General features: G+C 40.0%; 1 protein-coding gene across 1 annotated transcript; it reads right to left on the bottom strand.

The window, feature by feature from the left end:
* Nucleotides 1–551: 551 nt before the first annotated feature.
* stk17b (serine/threonine kinase 17b (apoptosis-inducing)) lies at nt 552–17,261 on the bottom strand. The gene is made up of 7 exons (XM_085373785.1): nt 16,755–17,261; nt 9,836–10,048; nt 6,750–6,888; nt 5,502–5,628; nt 5,119–5,167; nt 3,866–4,045; nt 552–3,498 (listed from the first exon to the last, which is right to left on the bottom strand). Exons 1-7 carry the CDS (start codon nt 16,874–16,876, stop codon nt 3,279–3,281), a joined length of 1,050 nt encoding a protein of 349 aa, XP_085229911.1. The 5' UTR covers nt 16,877–17,261; the 3' UTR covers nt 552–3,278.
* Nucleotides 17,262–20,493: the final 3,232 nt, after the last annotated feature.

Raw genomic sequence — 20,493 nt, 5'->3', positions numbered from 1 at the left:
CCGGCCTCTAAGGCGTCGTGGATAAATACAACAAAAAACTAGTACCTGCTCTGATTAAATGGGTTGACAATTCCTAGTAAAACAGAAGGAGAAATTAGTCACGCTGTAAGACTGTGCAGTGCAAAATAGCAATAGATAAATATTTGAAAAGGAAAAAGTCAATCTGAGATGAGTCCTGGAGAAAGTTCTGACCCAGATGAAGGCCCTAGCATGACTAGTGGTCAGAAGAAAGCAAAAAAGGTATACTGGGGACAAACTGAGCCAATTCCGCTATACCTGGTGGGCGGGGAAAAATTATCAATATGCTTTTTGTGACATTTGTTTGTTGGTGTGCGGTGTGATTTTTCTAATGTGAAATATCTACTGTGGCTCCAAAAGGTTGGGAAACACTGCTGAGAGTTACTGAGCTACTGGTTTCCAGTCTGTGCCTGCTCACTGGTACACACTGACACAGTATGACCCAGTATGAACTCTCAGCTCTGCAGGGCCAACAGGGGGCAGCGTGGAGCTGGAAAAACATCAAAGCACAGACACCATTTATTTTCTACAGTCTTTAATGAGCTTTTCCAGTTTGCTTTGTGATGCCTAACATTAGCCTGAAGCTAATCAGAATACAAATTATTTTTTTTAGTTATTTCAGATGCAATCAGAACGCTCATACTTTAAAAAACCCAAAACATAAAAAGCAGAATAAAGGTAGATCTGATTTATTTGTGCTTGTGGCAGGTTTCATTCTGACATACAGTAATCCTTCAGTCTCAAGACAACAAAGAGGAACGCTGAGTGACATCAGCGGCACTGACACAAAGAGCGCTCGCACACTCCGAGGCCGCCGAGTGACGCGAGAACAACAGCAGCTGTACAAAAACAACACGACGGTTACAGCAAGAGTCTGACGGAGACAATGGTCCAATGGAGCGTCGGCACCAAAGTGACGTCAGACCCACCTGCTCTGCAGATTTAACCAACTCCAAACCTTTTATTCTCAGAGCAGATGGATTCAAGCTTATTTCCGTTTACAGCAGTCTGCTCTTTTACAGTGTGGCGTTCCAGTTATAAAGGACGACAGCACGGCCCAGCCTCCTCACACACACACAGATACACAAAGGCCTTTGTGCTGACAGCAACAACAAACGCACGCAGTGTGGTCCCGTTCGGGTTTGGCACCTAAAAATAAAACCAGAGGAATGTTTTCTCTGGAGGTTGAGAGCTGCCACTGTCTGAGGTCAGGATTTGTTGCTGGTGGCACCTTGGCTCCTCTGTGAAATAGTCATCCCTACTTTCTCATCACCTCTACACAACTTAAAGCAACCATCAGGAAATACTTCTTCCCACACTCACTCTTCCTGTTTAATCACCTCTTTCCTCTCTAAAAACCATCTGACACCTCTCTGTTTCCCCACTTTGACTTCACTTTCCTGAACCACCTCATTGACTAATCCTTCCTTTCATCATCACCTGAATCTCTGCTTATAAGACACGTGAGTGCATTATTTACATAAAAAATAGAAGTCCAGCACATAAATATTACAATAATAATAATAATAATAATAATCAGCTTGTGAGAATAACATTAAGAATAGAAAACAAAGAGTGAGCAGCAGCCCTGAGATGAAATCTTGAGGCACCCGGACCTGCGGAGGACTGCAGGAGGTCTAAGTGAAGGCTCTGCACACACTAAGTGCTAAAGTTTCTCCTCTAAGAGGAACTCGCAGCTCAGGGAGGAAATCATTTGAGTAAGTGCGGGCACGGCCCACTCGGCTGATTCACCCCTTTATACTTACTTTTACTGCAGCACACTTCCAGCCAGAAATTTCATAATAACCTAAATGCAGATTAACACTGAAAGGTGCATATTTAGATTTTTTTTTTTAAAGAGCTTTCTATAAGACCCTGAGCTACGTTTAAACCCTCAGTATGAAGCATATGTTGAGAAAATCCAAGTCTGACATCAGGTTTAAAGGCAATCATGCAGCAAACTCTTTCACGAGTGGATACAGGTACCAAAACTATTTTTAGATAATGTTACTCTGACCTGTCCCTTTTTAATATCCTAGAGTCAAAATTTTCCCTCTAATCATGTAGAAGTTGACTTCAGAAGCTTCTTTGTGGCATATCTAAACTTATTTTCAAAATAATTTGCAAACAGGGCTGTGGGAGTGTAGAAATAGTGGGTTTTATTAACCGATACTCAATTTTGGCTCAGAAGACTGACTATAAGATATCCATGCTGATAAAGGCTTCATTGCATATTTTCTGTTTTTTTATGGTTAAATTGCCTCATGTTATGGTTAAAAACAAAAATGAGACACAGGAACTCTGGAGGGATGCTTTAGTTTACTATTTAACTTCCTCGCGGTAAGAATGCTGAAAACCTGGAAGTCTTTGAAACTGAACCTTGATGGTTAAAAATCTGTTTAATAATATTAATAGGCTGGAAAATGGAAAAAATTAAGTTGGTAAGTGAATTCCAGAGGGGGGAAAAAACTCCACTAATGTTGTTGCTTGTATCCATTTCTGAAGGATTTATCTGCAGCACTATTAAGGAATGTTTGTCCTAAATGTGGTCCACATCTGGCACCGATTCCACCTTACACAAGGCAGATGTCAAAGGAGCATCACCCTAACTCCACCATGTCTCCCAGGCCACATCTGGCCCACAAAGCAGCTGCTATAACTAGCCAAAAGCAGGCCTGATCAGGCCCGAATGTGGCCGCTATCTGACTTTGATGCGACAGAGAAGTTACCCTGACGCGGGCAGCAGCGGATTTTATCTACAGATAGAAACCTGAAACACTATAACGCTGCTGCCTCTTTTAAACATGCAAAGAACAACATGATCTCACTTCCTCATAGCAGAGGCGCTAATCTCTATATCACACATTTCAGCTGAAGCACAAGTGCAACCGAAAGCAGCTCCAGGTGAGTCAACTTCCCACAGTTAAGGCAAAGAATTCAGAAGCACCAGAAATGTTGCATAGATTCCCCTGGAAGTCCTCCGGAGCAGCCTTCATCAGCACAGAGTGGGTTTAAGACAGGAAATTAAATACTTGAGGTTAAACACACCGCATTAACTGAGACGTACTGTACAGTATGAACAGCGACACATCAGAGTTTAGCCGGTTATCTTTGGTTGGTTTGAGTAGATCAGTATAAACAGAACGGTGAATGGTGGCCGGCACGCTGCTGGTTTCCAGGAGACTTAAAACAATTTAAAAGCTCAGAGGAAGAAGTGATCACCGCTGCATCTTCATCTCCCTCTTATCATTTTTGTAGCTTCAAAAGTCAGCATCCTCCTCGAAGCGAAACCTTTTTGCGTGTGAGTGGGATGACTCCAGGAAGTTTTCCTTGTCTTCAAAGTCTTCGTGAGGGGCCGCCCACTTTGTGCCACAGCTCCTGGTACGGAAGGCGGTGGCGGCGGGTTCCGGGCTCATGCAGATTTGCGGCTGCTGCCACAGCCAGGGGTGACTCATACAGTCGACGGCGCTGGGCCGGTCCCTACGGTCAAAACAGAGACAGTCCAACGATTAGACACATTCATGCAAAGAGATCGAGGTGCTGGTGTTTCACTGAACAATCTGATCTTTCCTTCAACCAGATTTCTTCCTTTATAGATTAACACCAGCAGGTTCTTCTTGACATACTAGTTCTGATGAGATCATACTTAGCCCAGCATGCTGCCTGATGAGTGTGAATCCATCACACACCAGTGGAAAAACTTTAAAACAACACATGACGTGACTTGGAAAAACATCCATCACGGTTCTGTTCACAGCTATGTTTTCATTTTCATCTCTCTGTTACATGGAAGTTATGTTAAAACACCCACACTCTTACACTCGCACACAGATTGTCATTTACTCACTCAGGTGCTTTGACCAGCAGCTTGCGGATGAAGTCCACAGCGAGCTCAGACACCCTGGAGAAGGCCTCCCTGCTGTAGTCCACATTGACCTGGGAAACATTCAGATACGTCTCCTGCTTGTCGTCCCCAGCAAACGGAGACTCGCCCGTCACCAGCATGTACGCGATGACGCCCACGCTCCTGAGAAACACACACAGGACATATCAGACATGGAGAGTCTGAAGGCTAAATGACACAAGCAAAATATCTGAAATAATCTTAGAAAAACAAATAAGAAGAACGATGTGTTCTCATCGCATTTGCCACAAAAGAAGTGGGAAGCATTACATTAATACCCACACTGCCGAAGATCGCCTTCACTTTCATTTCCAGTTTGTGATGTTTTTCTAATGAAGCTGCATATGTTTTAGATTTATGTTCACAGTGACCAATTCTTTTAAATCAACCCAAGTAAATACTTTACGTTTTAAATTCACTTACAGCTCCACAAATGTGAGGAAATGTGAGGCTGGAATGAGCTTTAAAATTTGTGGCTTGCTTTACATTTTCCAGACTTAACCGTATTTTTATACTTTTTTTTTTCAACCTCACCTATGGCCATTCATACTACACCAAAGTCAAAGTAATAGAGCAGTAATAGATAGACAATAAAATGTCAAAAAGTGTTTTGGTTTTTCACCATCTACTTTGGAAATGTATTATTTTCACAGTGGGTTTACCATAGAAAAAGAAACTCCAAAAAGAAGACATTCTGTCAGTTGACAAAAATGTTGTTTTATAAATGGTAGGACAGTCTGCAAAAGTGCTAACAGAACTTTATCTGTAAATTTAAACATTTATTTCTTACAATTTAAGCTTAAAGCAGCATTCCTTTCCCATGTGGAAAAACTGAGATATATTCCTTAAATTGAACTTCTTTCCTTATTTTAAAATATGTCAGGGATTACACATGTGGTTAAACTTTACTAAATTGTACTCTGACAAAAAGCAGAGTTTCACTGGTCTGGCACACTTGAGATCAAAGTGGGTTGCATGTGGCCCACGATGTAAAATGACTTCCTGTGCTGTGGTCACTGGTCACCACATCGCTGAGAGTCACTTCCAGCATGTACGCAGCTTAAGCTCAGCTTTTATTCTCCTGGTGGTGGAGTTCATGTTACTTTCTCTTCATGCTGGAAGTGGCAAAGTACAAGTGGTGATACCGCTCCTTCCAAAGGGTTAAACCATAGCCCATTTAGTACAGATATACTCACCAAAGGTCACTCGCCGTTGTGATTGGCTCGTAGTTGAGGATCTCTGGAGCTAAATACAAAAAAGAAAAAGAAAAAAAGAAGAAAAAAAAGTAAAAGCTGTCAGTCAACAGTGAGAAGAGAAAAGATCTCTGTGTAATTTCCCAGATTAATTACTGACTCATGGTTCTTTCTGCATTTATTTATAGGTGTGTCACTCATCCACTCTCACAGGAGCTAGCACAGTAAAATGCACATGTTGGGTAAGAATTGATCAAATGCATGATCTCTTCTTAGTCAACATTGACAATTTACATATAGTTTATTATTGTGAATCTGACTGATGTTTGTCTATAAATATGTGTGAAATGTCCGCTGCCGCCTTTGTTTCATGAGCGTCAGCTTACCCACGTATTCAGGTGTGCCAAGAATCTCTCGGAGCTCTCCGACCGCACCCAGTCTGCGTGCCAGGCCAAAGTCCACGATCTTTATGTCTCCTGGAGGCGACAGGCTGGTCAGGAGGATGTTCTGTGGCTGAGAGAGGCAGAGAGGGAACAAAGTGAAAGCAGGAAGTGCTCGAGGGATAAAACTCATTTCTGATTGCAAAATTCACCTCATGATGAATGTCTCTGCACAGGAAACAGTTATTTAATTAAATAAACGACTCTTATGATATTGCGCCATTCTCTTTAAAACAGTCTGAGAACATTTAGTGCTGTATGTGACTGTCCTGTAATCACAGGGTATTCACAGGTATAAATAAGACTTATTGATTTAACTTGAAATGAAATTTAAGACCAAATCTGCACACATGAAAGCTGAAAATATGCTCATTTAAAGTAAATGCACTGAGGTCAGCCAGTATAAGTTCTCCTTTTTCTGTTGTGTCAGTTCAGTTTGGCTGTTTGAGAAGTTAATTTGCTGTATTACTGTTTTTTATTACTTTGATCAGGTCTGGGATTAGCCGATGTCTTTTAAAAGGCTCAAATTGCTTGTAAAAAAGAAAAAAGTGAAATGAAACTCACTTTCTACAACATTATCTGTCTTATTCAGGCCACACCAGCTTGGTCCCTCACACTCACCCAAACTGATTTTAGGACAATACAATACTTCTTTTTAAAGGACCTGTGGGTCAAATGACAAGTATTCCTGACAGTGATGACAGTTTTATGTTGACATGTAAAATTCCCACCCTCATGAGTAAAATAACACATTTAACAAAGGCATTTGCTAAGATTTGGTATTTAGTCAAGATCTTGAATTTTTGAGACAAAAACCCCACACATTTAATCCATTGTTGTGGCCCAGGAGAGTCAGAGGTGTGTGACGATCCTGGTATCAACATGTAGATTTAATTTTGTAGTCCTATACAAAAAAAAAAAAATCAGCTGATTCTTAGGGGCTCAGGTGGTGGACACTCGATTTGACCCTGATGTAGCGGCAACAAAACTCTTCACACCCTGCTGTCACTGCAGCAGAAGTCAGTTCCATGCTCTCTACAATCCTGATTCTAGGCTTAACTGTGGCATTAAAAAAGGAATTTAGGATTTTGAGCGCTTAGAGAAGGGAAACACCCGAGTACTTAAGGTTAAGTCTGTGGTGAGTTGAGTAAACGGTTAAAAATAGATTCACTTTGGTTGGATGTGTCTGAATACCTTGAGGTCTAAGTGGACCAAGTTGCTCTGATGGAGGTAGTGGACTCCCTCCAGCGTCTGCCTGATCAGGCGCGTGATCTGGGCCTCGGGCAGCAGCTCGTCGGATACGCAGTGGTCAAATATCTCTCCACCGGCCGCACTGCATGAACAGGAGACAAGAAGGAATGTCTGGTGAAATATGAAACACAGACCAGTTTGATACAGACTGTGTGTGTGTGTTAGAGTTTCCACAGGAGAAAACAAAAATGCATTTATGGATTAAAGGGTGGTGCAGTGGTTTTAGTCTCCAGCCCACAGCCAGAGGGACGCAGGTTTGATCCTGCATGTTGTGGTAAGGTTTTATTGAGAAAGAGAACCTCCTTCCTGCTTAGTCATTGCAAAAAAACCAAAAAAAACCAAAAACACTGCAGGCACACAAATGAAGACTGAAGCGCTAAAATGTACAAGTAGAAAGTTTTACTACACCTCAGATAATTCAAGCTTCTAACTGCCATTTCTGAATTTGAATTTATATCCTTGTTGCTGTAATCGCAAGCAAAATGTCGGTACGAGTTAAGAACAAGCCTAAAGCTGAAGAGAAAACTCTGGTTTGTTTTTCGCAAGTTTCACTCGGTTGACAGTAGTTAGCACTCTGTCAGTAGTAGCTGCAAGCTGCATAGACTCCACACATACAAAAGTACGTGACGAGCTTGACTATTGTATGGGCATGCCATGCATCCAGAGGGGGACACACTGAGCATCTGTAAACACTGTAAGTTTTGTATGTAGAGCTTTATGTTCAGCCATGTGTTTACTGCGAGCTTTTAGCTTTTACTACAAATCATATGATTCTTTTTGACTTACCCTGTAGTTTAATCTGCCCGGCAGTATATAAAGTAATGAAAGATTTAAAACTTAAACCTCAATAAAACTTAATTTGCTGAAAAATTGGACCACATTTAAAAGAAAAAAAAGAAGTAAATCAAAATAAGTCCCATGTATTTTTATTTACTTAGTTTTGTAAGTACGTCAAATCTAGGCCTCATTTCTACTTTCTTGTTATTATTATATTTCATTTAATTAAAGTGTTGCACCTAATTTTAGTTTCTAGCTCAGTTAGCTGTAAATAACCATTGCATGTGCAATGGCAGCTGGCTGATGCAGCGTCTTCACACTCAGGTATGAAATAAAGATATATTGATAAAGAATAAGGGAACTGCACGAGACTGAATGAAATAATTCAGGTGAGGAATGCATCTATGATCCAGAACAAGGAATTCTAATGGAAAAGTAAACAGATGAGAGATAAATCAGTAAAAATAGCCGGACGGAGAAAGACTTTCAATAAGAATTCAAAACATGCTAACAAAAGTAGAGGTGGAGAAACTGAGAAAGCAGAAACTAGACAGCAGGATGCGGGTAAAGACATTTCTAAACAGGTGGTGCACTACATAGCAAGTTTTTGCCACGCATGATCGATTACTGCTCCTGTTCTAGAAACCTTGAGTTTGTTTATACTGAGATGCAGGAAATGCTGGGATTTATTTTCCATAAAAACGAGCCAACTTGAATTTCACCTGCTTGCCGGCAGATTTCCTCTCTGACTCCTTCCTCCTGCTTCACCTGAAGCAGCTGATTGATGCTGGGTTTCATTCATACAGTCGATATTAAAGCTCATATTAGAGCACATTAATCTGCATCTTTCTAAGACAGCTGTGACTACACACGCCATTTAACAAAATCAGCCCACAATGACTCTGTGCGGTGTTCTGTAACAGAAACCTACAATTTCCTTGTTATTTGTGGCTGTTACAGAATAGGTTCAATGTAAATCCTGCATGACAAAATAAGAAAGAACTGTGGTACGTCTTTGGCAAAGATAAAAACAATCCTCACAATCTGTTTTAGACATTATGACTCATAGATCCAAAACGTTATCACTCCAGTTTGTAGCGGAGCTTTGTAATGCTGGAAAATGCAGATTGTCAACAAATTGCTCCTGGAAGAAGTTGGTCAGTAGTCTTTAAAACATATTATCTAATGTATTAACTGTATCACAGAAAGTCTTTACTTTGAAGGCACAGTGTCTCTGTTTCCAGTTTGCATCACACTTTTCACGACTGCTTAGCAGGGAGTTTCCTATGGAAACAAATACCAACCACAGCAATCGGCAAGCGACTAAAGCAATTTCAGGGATGTATTTGGTGCAGCACTCAGCAGCTTCCAGACTGCTTGCTGAACAGCTGGGGGAATACAGATTTTTCCCTAGTAACCAGTGGTTGCTACTCAGTCTCTGGGTCGATTGGCACTGAGGCCTAAGAAAGAAACTTGTCCATACTTCTATTATCACTGCATCAAAATGGAGGCTTTGCTATTTATTTAGCCATTGCCATGGCAAATCTGAGTATCAAAGATCCAGGCGGCGATGGATCTATCTGATTTTCAAGCACAATCTCAGGTTGAATACAGACTCAACCTCAGGAGTTTCTACTTTCTGAGTTTAAAGTTGGCTTCGAATACTGCTGAAGCTGCTTTCTGGAACAAGGACCAGGCCATTATTTTCCAGACTGTCTTAGATCAACAAAGTGAGCTGTTTACCATGTTTGCACTTTGGAGGGGATTAAGGTGTCTCCAATGACAATTACAGGTGTGGTTAGAAAAAACAGAGCAGTTCATTTCAACAAGTCCTCATGTATTCTCATATCTAATCTTCCAGTTTCAGTTTTGATTGTACAAAGTGACAAGACAAATGGCGGCACAGACAAAGGACGTGACATTCATTTGAAAAGGGCTTTTAAATAGGAAAGGTTAAGAGGTCAAGACTAAGAGGACGGTGGTTCAGGTCACCTTCAGCTCAAGCTTCCAGCATGTTGCTGTAGCTTTCAACCTATTCCCGATAAACCTGTTATGAAGGATGAGCTGTTTGCTAATTTAGCAGCTCCTTAGGACTTGACAAACAGGACTTCGCCCTCATACAAGCGTTTACAGGATCTCACTGCTGGCTTGGCGTATTTGAGGAAAATAGAAGCACTCAAGTAAAATGTATGAATTAAATAGGATGCAGCATATATAAAAATAAAACAGGCAGAAAGTTTGTGTGAACTCACTATTCCAGCACTAAGACAATGTCGTGATCCGTCTCATAAGCGGCATGCAGGTTGACCACTCGGGGGTTGTTACGTGCCATCTCCAGGACAGCCATCTCATGGATGACCTCTGCCCGGCAGTCACGACCTCGTCTCCTCTTTTTTAGGAATTTGGCAGCGAACGCTTTTCCTGTGGTTTTCTCCACACACCGCTTCACCACAGCAAACTTGCCCCTGAGAGGAAAAAAAAGCAGGACAAGAATACACAAACTGAAGCTGAGTTTTAATTTATTTTTTTACAGTTATATTGATTAAACAGGAAATGCCTGAGTAAAGCTTTTATAAAGTTTAAGTAAAAACCTCCATAGTCAAAAATCAAAACCAATTGAAAAAACTGCAGTTCCTCTAATACCCACTGGAGGCTTCCATGTTAAAATGTCCAACTTTACAGCAGAAATAAACATGTTTACAGCCTGCTACACAGACAAGTGGCCTCTGTAGTTATTTCTACTCTTTTATGATAACCCTACAGGGTTTGAATTTTGTGGGGTGTGAGGTTGACAGATGGATTAGTGCTGCCCTCGCAGTCATGTAGGCTCTGTATAGGACATTTACCATCCTATGTTTCAACACTCACCATTGGTAATGAACTCTGGGAATGAACAAGGTCATGGATAAAACAGACCCAAAAACATTTTGTCTGTTTCTGGGTTCAGCTGTAGCGATAAGGTGAGATTTTTCTTTCTAATTCTTGCTGTAGTAAAGATGTCAGTAAATGTTTTTTTTTTTCCTGGCTAACATATCCAGGACATGAATTACCATGCATTTAGGTCAAGGCCATTATGTTCTGAAATTCTGCTCATGCGAGGTGTAAGTATAACTAAATCCAGCTTTTTAAACCTTATTATGGGGTAATATCAATTTGATTAAACACATTTTGTTAGGTTCCATTTATTAATATTGGAGTTCATTCGCTGGAGTTGTTTCTAGAAGAACTTGGTTAGGATTTTTTTAGTCTTCTCCTTAGCACAAATGCCAGAAACCAATGGGTCAAGTCATGGTTATTACACCATCTTATACATATACATATAAGTGTATATAAACAGGCTTTTTTCCAGGCTACAAATTGGCCTTTGGCATCAACTTAAGAGAAATCTTTACTTTTCTTTCCTTTTATTTTTGTCCATTGCGTAAAAAAATGTTTCAGATATTTTTACAAATTGTCTATCAAAGTGCTGGTGATTTTCCTTTGATGTAAAACGAAAGCTTCTTTGGTTGTTTCCATCATTTTTTTTTCTGTGCAGGAAAAACCCTGATAGATGTTGTGGTTTGAGCCATTATCCACTGTAAGATTAATTTAGATGGCTAAATATCTCCAACATGATTCACCGCAAACTTTCCCCAATATAAGTCAAATATAACTAATGATTAATATGTTTCATTTTATGCAGAAAATGCTGATTAGTATGTGGTCCAGCCTTTACAACATAATATCTGTAAGTGACTTTGTGATAAAGGTGTTATACAAATACAGAAATGGCATTAGATAACAGGTTCTGTGTGCGGGAGTGTTATCTAATGCTAGTACATTTCCAACAGCCTACTGCCATGCTTTGTCACCGTGGTAACCATTTGTTTAGGTCATTAAACTTCATTTTAGAGCTATTTTAATATTTAATACGTATTTTAAACTTTGTTTAAAGTTCACCTTGTTACCAGCTGTGCAGATAACAGCCCTAATTTCAGCTCTCTAGGAAAACCTAACTTTTCTAGGTTACAGACCCAGAAGGAGTTCTTTGAATTGTGCTAAAACATCCTGCACATCATGTGATAGCATATAAGCCTCCACCATGTTAAACCTTCATGTCTTCTTGTACATATTCTTTTCCTGCTTAAAGGAAATTTGCTTTGCTTTGTTAGCGAGGGAGTTCAATTATTTAAGTAGAATAGATATTTATGTATATTAAATGGTCAGAAGTAGTTTGGTTTAGTTTAATAAGCAGGAAAATGAAAAGATTTCTGGTGAAAAGCCGACTCTGAGGCAGGAAAAGTCTCTACAACTCAACTACCTGTTTCTTTTGTTTGGCTGCACCTTGTAAACAACAGTGTTGCTCCTGAAACGGTCATACTAGGGATATTCCCTCTCAATGACATCATACAGAGCCAAGGGCAGAAAGACCGGCCTGAAACAGAGTTCAGAGCAGTCCGAAGCCTGAGCTTTCAGCTGACAAGATTACGGACCTCAATATTTGAAACTTTAACCATGTTTAATGCGAACATCCACCAATGGAAGAGGAGATGTAACAGAATAAGCTCCCTCTGAAGACACTTGCCAAAAAGGTGTTTTGTTGGGGGGTTGTTGTTTTTTTTAAGATCAAGATCTTATCTCACGTTACAGTCATTTCAAATACACAGACAAATGATGATTGATGTGTTTTTAATTAATTCCATGAACAGCAACAACCAACAGAAGCATTTAAGCTTCATTCTGACAAATAAATAAATAAGTAAGGACACACAGTGAAAGGTCCTTGTTTAGGGATTTAGTTATAGCTGGGAAATTACCTTAAATTCAAAAGTAGAGCTACTACAGTTTAAGATTAACACCTTTGTGCCAGCCATGTTCTCATCACTGAGTTTTAACACATTTCACATCAGAACTTCCTGTTTTAACAAATTGCAAACAAAGTGGCGAGCAGAAGTAACCCAAGCCGGTTCTGCTTTCTTAAGTCTGCTTTCCACATGTACTTGTTTCCTTCCTCCTGCAGACTAACACTAGCTACACTTTAATGCTCTGCGTGACGCATAATGACTTCAAACACACCTCGGGCTTGTCAGGATATGATCATCAGCTGCCTGCGGTTGCCATGGCTCGTACACAAACACATGATAAAGGTCTCCTTTTATACCAAGGCTTCATATTTTCCCACTGTACAATAAAGTCACCTCCCCGGTCAGAGGCTGGAGTGTTAAGACTTAGAGTCCAGAGTCCAATCACCATTAACTTAGTGCATTACACTGCATGACTCGATCTGAGCTATTCAGCCAGCACATGCAAAAAGTTAGGGTCAGTGTATCAGCATGAATACACAGATAAGTGACATCAGCTGTCCTTCAAATGTGTGTTGTTGCAGCTCCTTCTTGAGCTATCTTATTTTATTTTACTGAGCTGTTTTTACTTCATATAATCTAGTTTGTTACGGGCTATGTTTAATATTTTGCTAACCTGGTAATTTTCCAAATTTGGGGATTTTTAAAAAATTTTTCTATCTGAACAGTCATGCAAGACCTCCTCTTTCATGTGACAAGGTAGCACATTTGCTCAACTCTTCCTGTTTATTAACACTCAATGCTAAAAAAAAAAAACATTTTCTGTAGAGTATGTGCAGAAAAGAAGTAAATATAATTTTTTTTCTCAGTTTTCATGCTGTATAGTCTTAACCTCTGTAATTTAACCTCTTGCCTCTCTCTACCTGCTTATTAAATGACAACCCTGTTTTATGTTTTAACTATCCAATTATCATTCTTGGTCTCTACTCCTTCATATTAGCACTAATACACTAATAATTAGTCTCCTGGACAAACGAATCACTCTTGGGCCAACAAAGATTTCAGTGTGCATGTTAATATTAGGATTAGGATTTTTTCATAGTGAGTAAACCACACAGTGGCATATTAATGACTAACCTCACGTTGAGAACCAATCATTTCTGATGTTTTCTTGGCTCAGAATTGGTCAGTTTTTGGGGTCTTCTTCCTGCCATGTATGGCATTTGTCTCCACCCATCTGGGTCCCTCAACATGACAACAATTAAATCCTCATCCCAAACCTTTCCTCTGCTAATGTTTATATTCTGTCTCAGTTTATGCCCCAAGTTAAAGCAGAACAGGACATTTTAGGTTTATTTTTTAAGGTAACTACAAAGTAAATGTGGTCAGGGGCAATATATACAGTATTTTACTGGAATGCAACTTCACATAAACATAAATAGAAGTTTTTTAAGGTCTTATGTAACAGTCTTTGTGGATTTGTGCATTTCCTTGTTGTGTTGTAGTAAATGTTAAAAACTGTTAAAAACTGTTAACTGTTATTGTAGGTGTGGTTTCAACAGGAATGCTTTTTGAGTCACAACTCATCTGAAACATGCTGAATTTTTCAAAGTGTGGAAAATTGTCATAGTAAGTGGGACAAGTTTACCCTTATAAAGCCATCAATATTTAACGGTTAAACTACACCCCACCATCACTGGCACAACAGTTATATCAGAAGGAAACTGCAGACATGATGTAAGAGTTCTTTTGCACAAACTGTAATTAAAGGCGGAACTTTCTGGAAATCTGCACCTGCCAGTTAAGAGCAGATTAGAGCTATTAAACCTTTCTGCACAGAGGTTAAAATCCAGCCACTGGTTGTGAATATGAATTCCTGCAATAAATCATAAGAATCTTAATAAGGTATGATTACTTGTAAAAGTTGAGAAATACTTCATGCGGTGAAAGTCCTGGGAATTCTTGTTAAGATTGGCTTAGATTATTTTAGCTGTTGCATAGGCCAGTGGTGACAGAGGCCATTACCAGCCTACCAAAGGGCCCTTGTCTAACACCGTTTGATGGCTAAAAGCTTAGATTTTCCTGTTCACTGTCATTTCTTTTGTGGAGATACAGGTTCACTCCGCACTGTGAAAATGTCTTAAAAGTTAAATTACTCAGAAAAACTCAAGTGTGACAGATTTAACCCGTTCCATGGTGGTGTGTAAATTTTAAAATACATCTAATGACAGTTGAGTCAGTAAATACAGAATACTGAGATCTATTTGATCATCTCTTAGGCTGTTTAACCGTTTTCCAAATTAAATACTACTTCCTGTAGTCTGGTACAGGAAGGGCATGGGGAAAAGGTTGCAGCCTCTTTTGAACCTTTGTCCTAAACCAGCTGAACGTTTTCAGACTGTTTTTCATTGCAGTTAAAAAGAAAGGGAAATATTTACTGGCGTGTTTTTAGAGATCAAACAGGACTTTTTAGTCCCATGGACTAAAATGAGTGTGATATTTTTACTACTTTAGTTTTTACTCACTGTAACACAACTTCAGGGTTTTTCCTGCTCAAAACACAGCCTTTGGGGGTTGACTACACTGTGTGTTACCTTTTAAAAATAAGTTTATGACTTTACTGTTATTTTTGCCTCTTTGCTGAGCACCAAGTATTTTATATTCACAAAAAACTGAATGACAAGCTTGACACTAAATTTTTCCAAAACTCTGGTATTGTAAGGAGTAATTGTAAGGAGTCCTGAAACAGTCTTAGAAGAGCAGAGGATGCACCAAGTTTCAGATTTTTAATATATAGGTGTATCGTCTTGGTTAATTTCATTCAAAAACATAATGTTTTGACATGAAAATTTTATGTTTATGAACAGCATTTTGTTGCTGTATAAGATTAACCATAATTCATGTAGCAATCACAAATTTCAATAAATAACTTTTTTTTTTTGCTTAAAGTGGGCAAAATATTTGCTGTACGTAGATTGTAAACGAAAACCCCTTTGAAAGCCTGCAACACATTTTACTCACATGCACCTCGAGAGACTAAACAGACTAAAAACCTCTTTTCTCAAGAATACATTAATGATTCGGTACAAAGCTCATGTGTACTTAGGTGAAACTGCACAATTAGCCCAGTATTTGGTCATGCACACTTTCGACTAGGTAGAGTGTTGTTTGTGCTCTATAACAGCAATAACTTTGTGTCTTTTAAAGAACATCAGACTTTAAATACCTTCAGATACAAAGTTTTATATTAGTTTTATATTATATTATATAATATAATATATATTAGCTTTATATCAGCCAGGGATATATATCAGCCTAATAGTTTCAAACATCCCTCAAAATCTATATTCTATCTATCTATGCAGGAGTCACTATTTTACAGCCTATCCGTTAGTAGAAAAGTAATCTCATAGCATACTGGATGCACAGATTGAGAGCGCATTTACCTGAGAAAGCATTGTTACAAGCATGCTCTTTATTTTAATCAATATAAATAGATACATAAGCAATACAATGCTCCAAACCTAATATTCCCAGTCAGCCCTTGCATTAAAGGTTATTCCCAGTAAGGACCTTTTTTCTTTTTCTTTCTGGGAAAAGGGTGCTTGATGTGTAGTGATCGTTAGTGAAGAGGTACTGTTTAATCCTAAATTAAGCTTGGTGAATATTTAGTAGGAGGGTTATGTGATCTTTAAAAATGTCAGGTGTCTACTTCTCCTTTTTTGGAAACCAGACTGTGTAAAGTTCACTTATGAAAGACACAAACAAGAAGCAAGTTACATGCATACATGTGCCTTCTTGCTCTGCTTTATCTTCAAAGCAATGACAGTCAAATAAAGAAATGCTTGGAAAAACACTGACGTGCACCTACTAGGAAATGTAAGCACACGCCATGTTTTTAACACTTGATTTCTTAGTTCTTCTTATTTCTACACCACTGAAAAGAACACTAATAACAGATGTAGCCGGTAGGCTATATATATTGTCCCCGTCTCCAACTGATTCAGCTCCACTGTCACAATAGGCATGGGAAATCTTTCACAGCTCCTACAGTGCGACGCATCTGTCCACCAGAGAAACATCCGTCCTATCATCTGACATTTACTTTGGTGATTTTGAGATATTTGACTTTCCCTATATCAGTAGCCGTGTATTTACATGTCTACAGTAAAGCTGATACCTTCTATGGCACTGGACGGTGCGTTCCTGTACCTGTACTTCACAAATGTAGTACTAAATAAATACAACAAAAGACTTATAAGTAGTAACCCTTTCTTAGTAAGTGATAGTAATACAGAAACTGAGTTTCATCTGTAAATATCTGACTGTATAGTGTCAGGTACAGCTCCCAGGTGTCATATACAGCAGGTGCACTCTCTGGCGGACTCACCTGCCCAGCTCCCCGGTGATCTCGTACACAGTCTCCAGCGGCTCCGTGCTGATCGGAGTCTGAATCTCGCCGAGCAGTCCGGCGGAGAGTCCGCTACGACTGTCCAGCCGCCTCCGAGACATCTTCCTCTCCTCCTCGGTGCTGCTTCCCGGCTGAAAACGGTGCCAAACGCCGAGCAGAAGTGAGAGAAACGGTGAAAATGAGCTAAACTAACGTTACCACTGCTCGTTTCGCCGTAGTTACATGTTAATGTTAGCTCAGCCGGTCACCGCGCGCCGCTCCAGCTCCCCGGCTAGCTCAACTGTCGCTAAGTTAGCTCGACGGCACTTAAAAAGTGACTTAAACCGATTTTCCTCAGCTCAAGAAAAGCGAAGCTTGGGTCTATAAAGTCCGCACTCATGGGCTGTTAACACAAAACCTATCCGAGCTGCCGCTGCGGTCGGCTGTTAGTCCGCTCATTGAGTTTGTCCGCACAGTTTGCGATCATTTTCACATCCCTGTTTGACAACGTCGTCGACGCGTCAGTGCGCATGCGCACTGCTTTTGCGTTCAGTTGAAAGGTTTGAATTTGGACACGGCCGAGATATGGCAGCCTATTCATGTCACTAAAGGAGCGGGTTCGAAGTTCAGAAAACATAAATGAATAAAATAAATAAATAATGAATCTTAATACTCAAAAGTTGGACTGTCAAAGTCCAACTTATGAGAGTTAATTTAATTTACAATATTTGTGAAATAACAAGCTTAATGTTTGTTTGTTTTTTATTATAAATATAAGACATATGGTATATATGTGTGATATGATTTTTCAGTTTTACAATAATTTTATTATAATAGCACTTCATCACCTTGACATACTATCTAATAATGGTGACTTATTGTAATTATAGATGGAAAATGCCAATCATGAAATAGAAAATGCATATCTAGGTCTTGCACATATGAACTCAGTTTTCAAGATTTTAAATCTCTTAGCTCGTGTGTCTTTAAAAACACTAAAAAACTTATTTCAAAAATACATTTGTAAGATGAAAAGTTTAAATTATATCAATGGAAATTTAGATTTGATATCTCACAAATTTGACAAAATATTCTACAAAATTATCAGAACTTATAAGTTTTTAAAATTTATTTATTTTTGCCATTTCATCTAGTGTTTCTGTTTCTCGCACAAGGTTGCTTCCACATAAAACCATCCACTGTGTATGTACAATGTGTACCTTTATTAACAATGATCTAAGCTTAACACAGCCCTCAGCATCTAAACCAAATTTTCATTACTGCATGCATTCCAATCTGATATCTTTAAATATCTGCATCATTAATATATTAATGTAGCTTCACTTATCCTTTTTCCTTTTGTTACTTGGACAGAAACCTCAGGTTTAGTAGAGGAGTGTTTAATCAGGGTGAGGCCTCCTTCATGATATACTTTGGTACCATTAACACAGTTTGTTGTTGACATACAGTGGCTTGCAAACGTATTTGGCCCCCTTGAACTTTCCCACACTTTATCACATTACAGCGACAAACATGGATCAATTTTATTGGAATTCCATGTGAAAGACCAATACAAAGTGGTGTACACGTGAGAAGTGGAACAAAAATCATATATGATTCCAAACATTTTTTACAAATAAATAACTGAAAAGTGGGGTGTGCGTAATTATTCAGCCCCCTTTGGTCTGAGTGCAGTCAGTTGCTCATAGACATTGCCTGATGAGTGCTAATGACTAAATAGAGTGCAGCTGTGTGTAATCTAATGTCAGTACAAATACAGCTGCTCTGTGATGGCCTCAGAGGTTGTCTATGAGAATATTGGGAGCAACAACACCATGAAGTCCAAAGAACACACCAGACAGGTCAGGGATAAAGTTATTGAGAAATTTAAAGCAGGCTTAGGCTACAAAAAGATTTCCCAAGCCTCGAACATCCCATAGAGCACTGTTCAAGCGATCATTCAAAAATGGAAGGAGTATGGCACAACTGTAAACCTACCAAGACAAGGCCGTCCACCTAAACTCACAGGCCGAACAAGGAGAGCGCTGATCAGAAATGCAGCCAAGAAGCCCATGGTGACTCTGGACGAGCTGCAGAGATCCACAGCTCAGGTGGGGGAATCTGTCCATAGGACAACTATTAGTCGTGCACTGCACAAAGTTGGCCTTTATGGAAGAGTGGCAAGAAGAAAGTCATTGTTAACAGAAAACCATAAGAAGTCCCGTTTGCAGTTTGCCACAAGCCATGTGGGGGACACAGCAAACATGTGGAAGAAGGTGCTCTGGTCAGATGAGACCAAAATTGAACTTTTTGGCTAAAATGCAAAACGCTATGTGTGGCGGAAAACTAACACTGCACATCACTCTGAACACACCATCCCCACTGTCAAATATGGTGGTGGCAGCATCATGCTCTGGGGGTGCTTCTCTTCAGCAGGGACAGGGAAGCTGGTCAGAGTTGATGGGAAGATGGATGGAGCCAAATACAGGGCAATCTTGGAAGAAATGTGTAATAATGTGTATGTGTTAGTCCACATAGGGAAATAGTTCCTCTGCATTTAACCCATTCGCCCAGTGAAGCAGTGGGCAGCCACCAATGCAGCGCCCGGGGAGCAGGGACGGTACCTTGCTCAGGGGTACCTCAGGGTAGCTGTTCAGTGGAGTTGAACCCCCCGACCTTCCGATCATGGGGCCACCACTCTACCTACTGAGCTATCCCTGCCTACTAAACCTCTTGGAGTCTGCAAAAGACTTGAGACTGGGGCGGAGGTTCACCTTCCAGCAGGACAACGACCCTGAACATAAAGCCAGGGTAACAATGGAATGGTTTATCACAAAACATAGACAAGGTCTAAATCCAATCGAGAATCTGTGGCAAGATCTGAAAACTGCTGTTCACAAACGCTGTCCATCTAATTTGACTGAGCTGGAGCTGTTTTGCAAAGAACAATAGGCAAGGATTTCAGTGTCTAGATGTGCAAAGCTGGTAGAGACAGCTGTAATTGCTGCAAAAGGTGGTTCTAAAAGTATTGACTCAGGGGGCTGAATAATTACGCACACCCCACTTTTCAGTTATTTATTTGTAAAAAAAAAATGTTTGGAATCATGTATGATTTTTGTTCCACTTCTCACGTGTACACCACTTTGTGTTGGTCTTTCACACAGAATTCCAATAAAATTGATTCATGTTTGTGGCTGTAATGTGACAAAATGTGGAAAAGTTCAAGGGGGCCAAATACTTTTGCAAGCCACTGTATATGACTGTGTTAGTTCCCACCCAGACAACACAGTCATCAAGTTTGCAGATGATACCACTGTGGTGGGGCTCATCTCAGGGGGAGATGAGACTGCATACAGAGCTGAAGTTCAGAGGCTGTCAGATTGGTGTGCAGATAACAACCTGGACCTCAATACCACCAAAACAAAAGAACTGGTAGTTGACTTCAGAAGGAGGAAGTCCGAGCTGCAGCCTGTCAGCATCAACGGGGAGTGCGTGGAAAGGGTCTCCAGTTTCAAGTTTCTGGGTGTGCACATAGACACAGACCTCCAATGGAGCTCTAACACCTCTGCGGTCTTAAAGAAGGCCCAACAGCGTCTCCACTTTCTGAGAATCCTCAGAAAAATGGACCTGAAGAAGGAGCTGCTGACCGTCTTCTACCGCTGCTCCATTGAAAGTGTGCTGACATATTGCATCGGTGTGTGGTTCTCCAACTGCACCACAGCACACAGAAAGGCACTCC

The sequence above is a fragment of the Diplotaxodon limnothrissa genome, linkage group LG16 (assembly GCF_057381915.1).
Source record: "Diplotaxodon limnothrissa isolate DT_005_m linkage group LG16, D_limnothrissa_male_GT1.1, whole genome shotgun sequence".
NCBI lineage: Eukaryota > Metazoa > Chordata > Actinopteri > Cichliformes > Cichlidae > Diplotaxodon > Diplotaxodon limnothrissa.
This window is presented reverse-complemented; position numbering and strand designations above follow the sequence as displayed.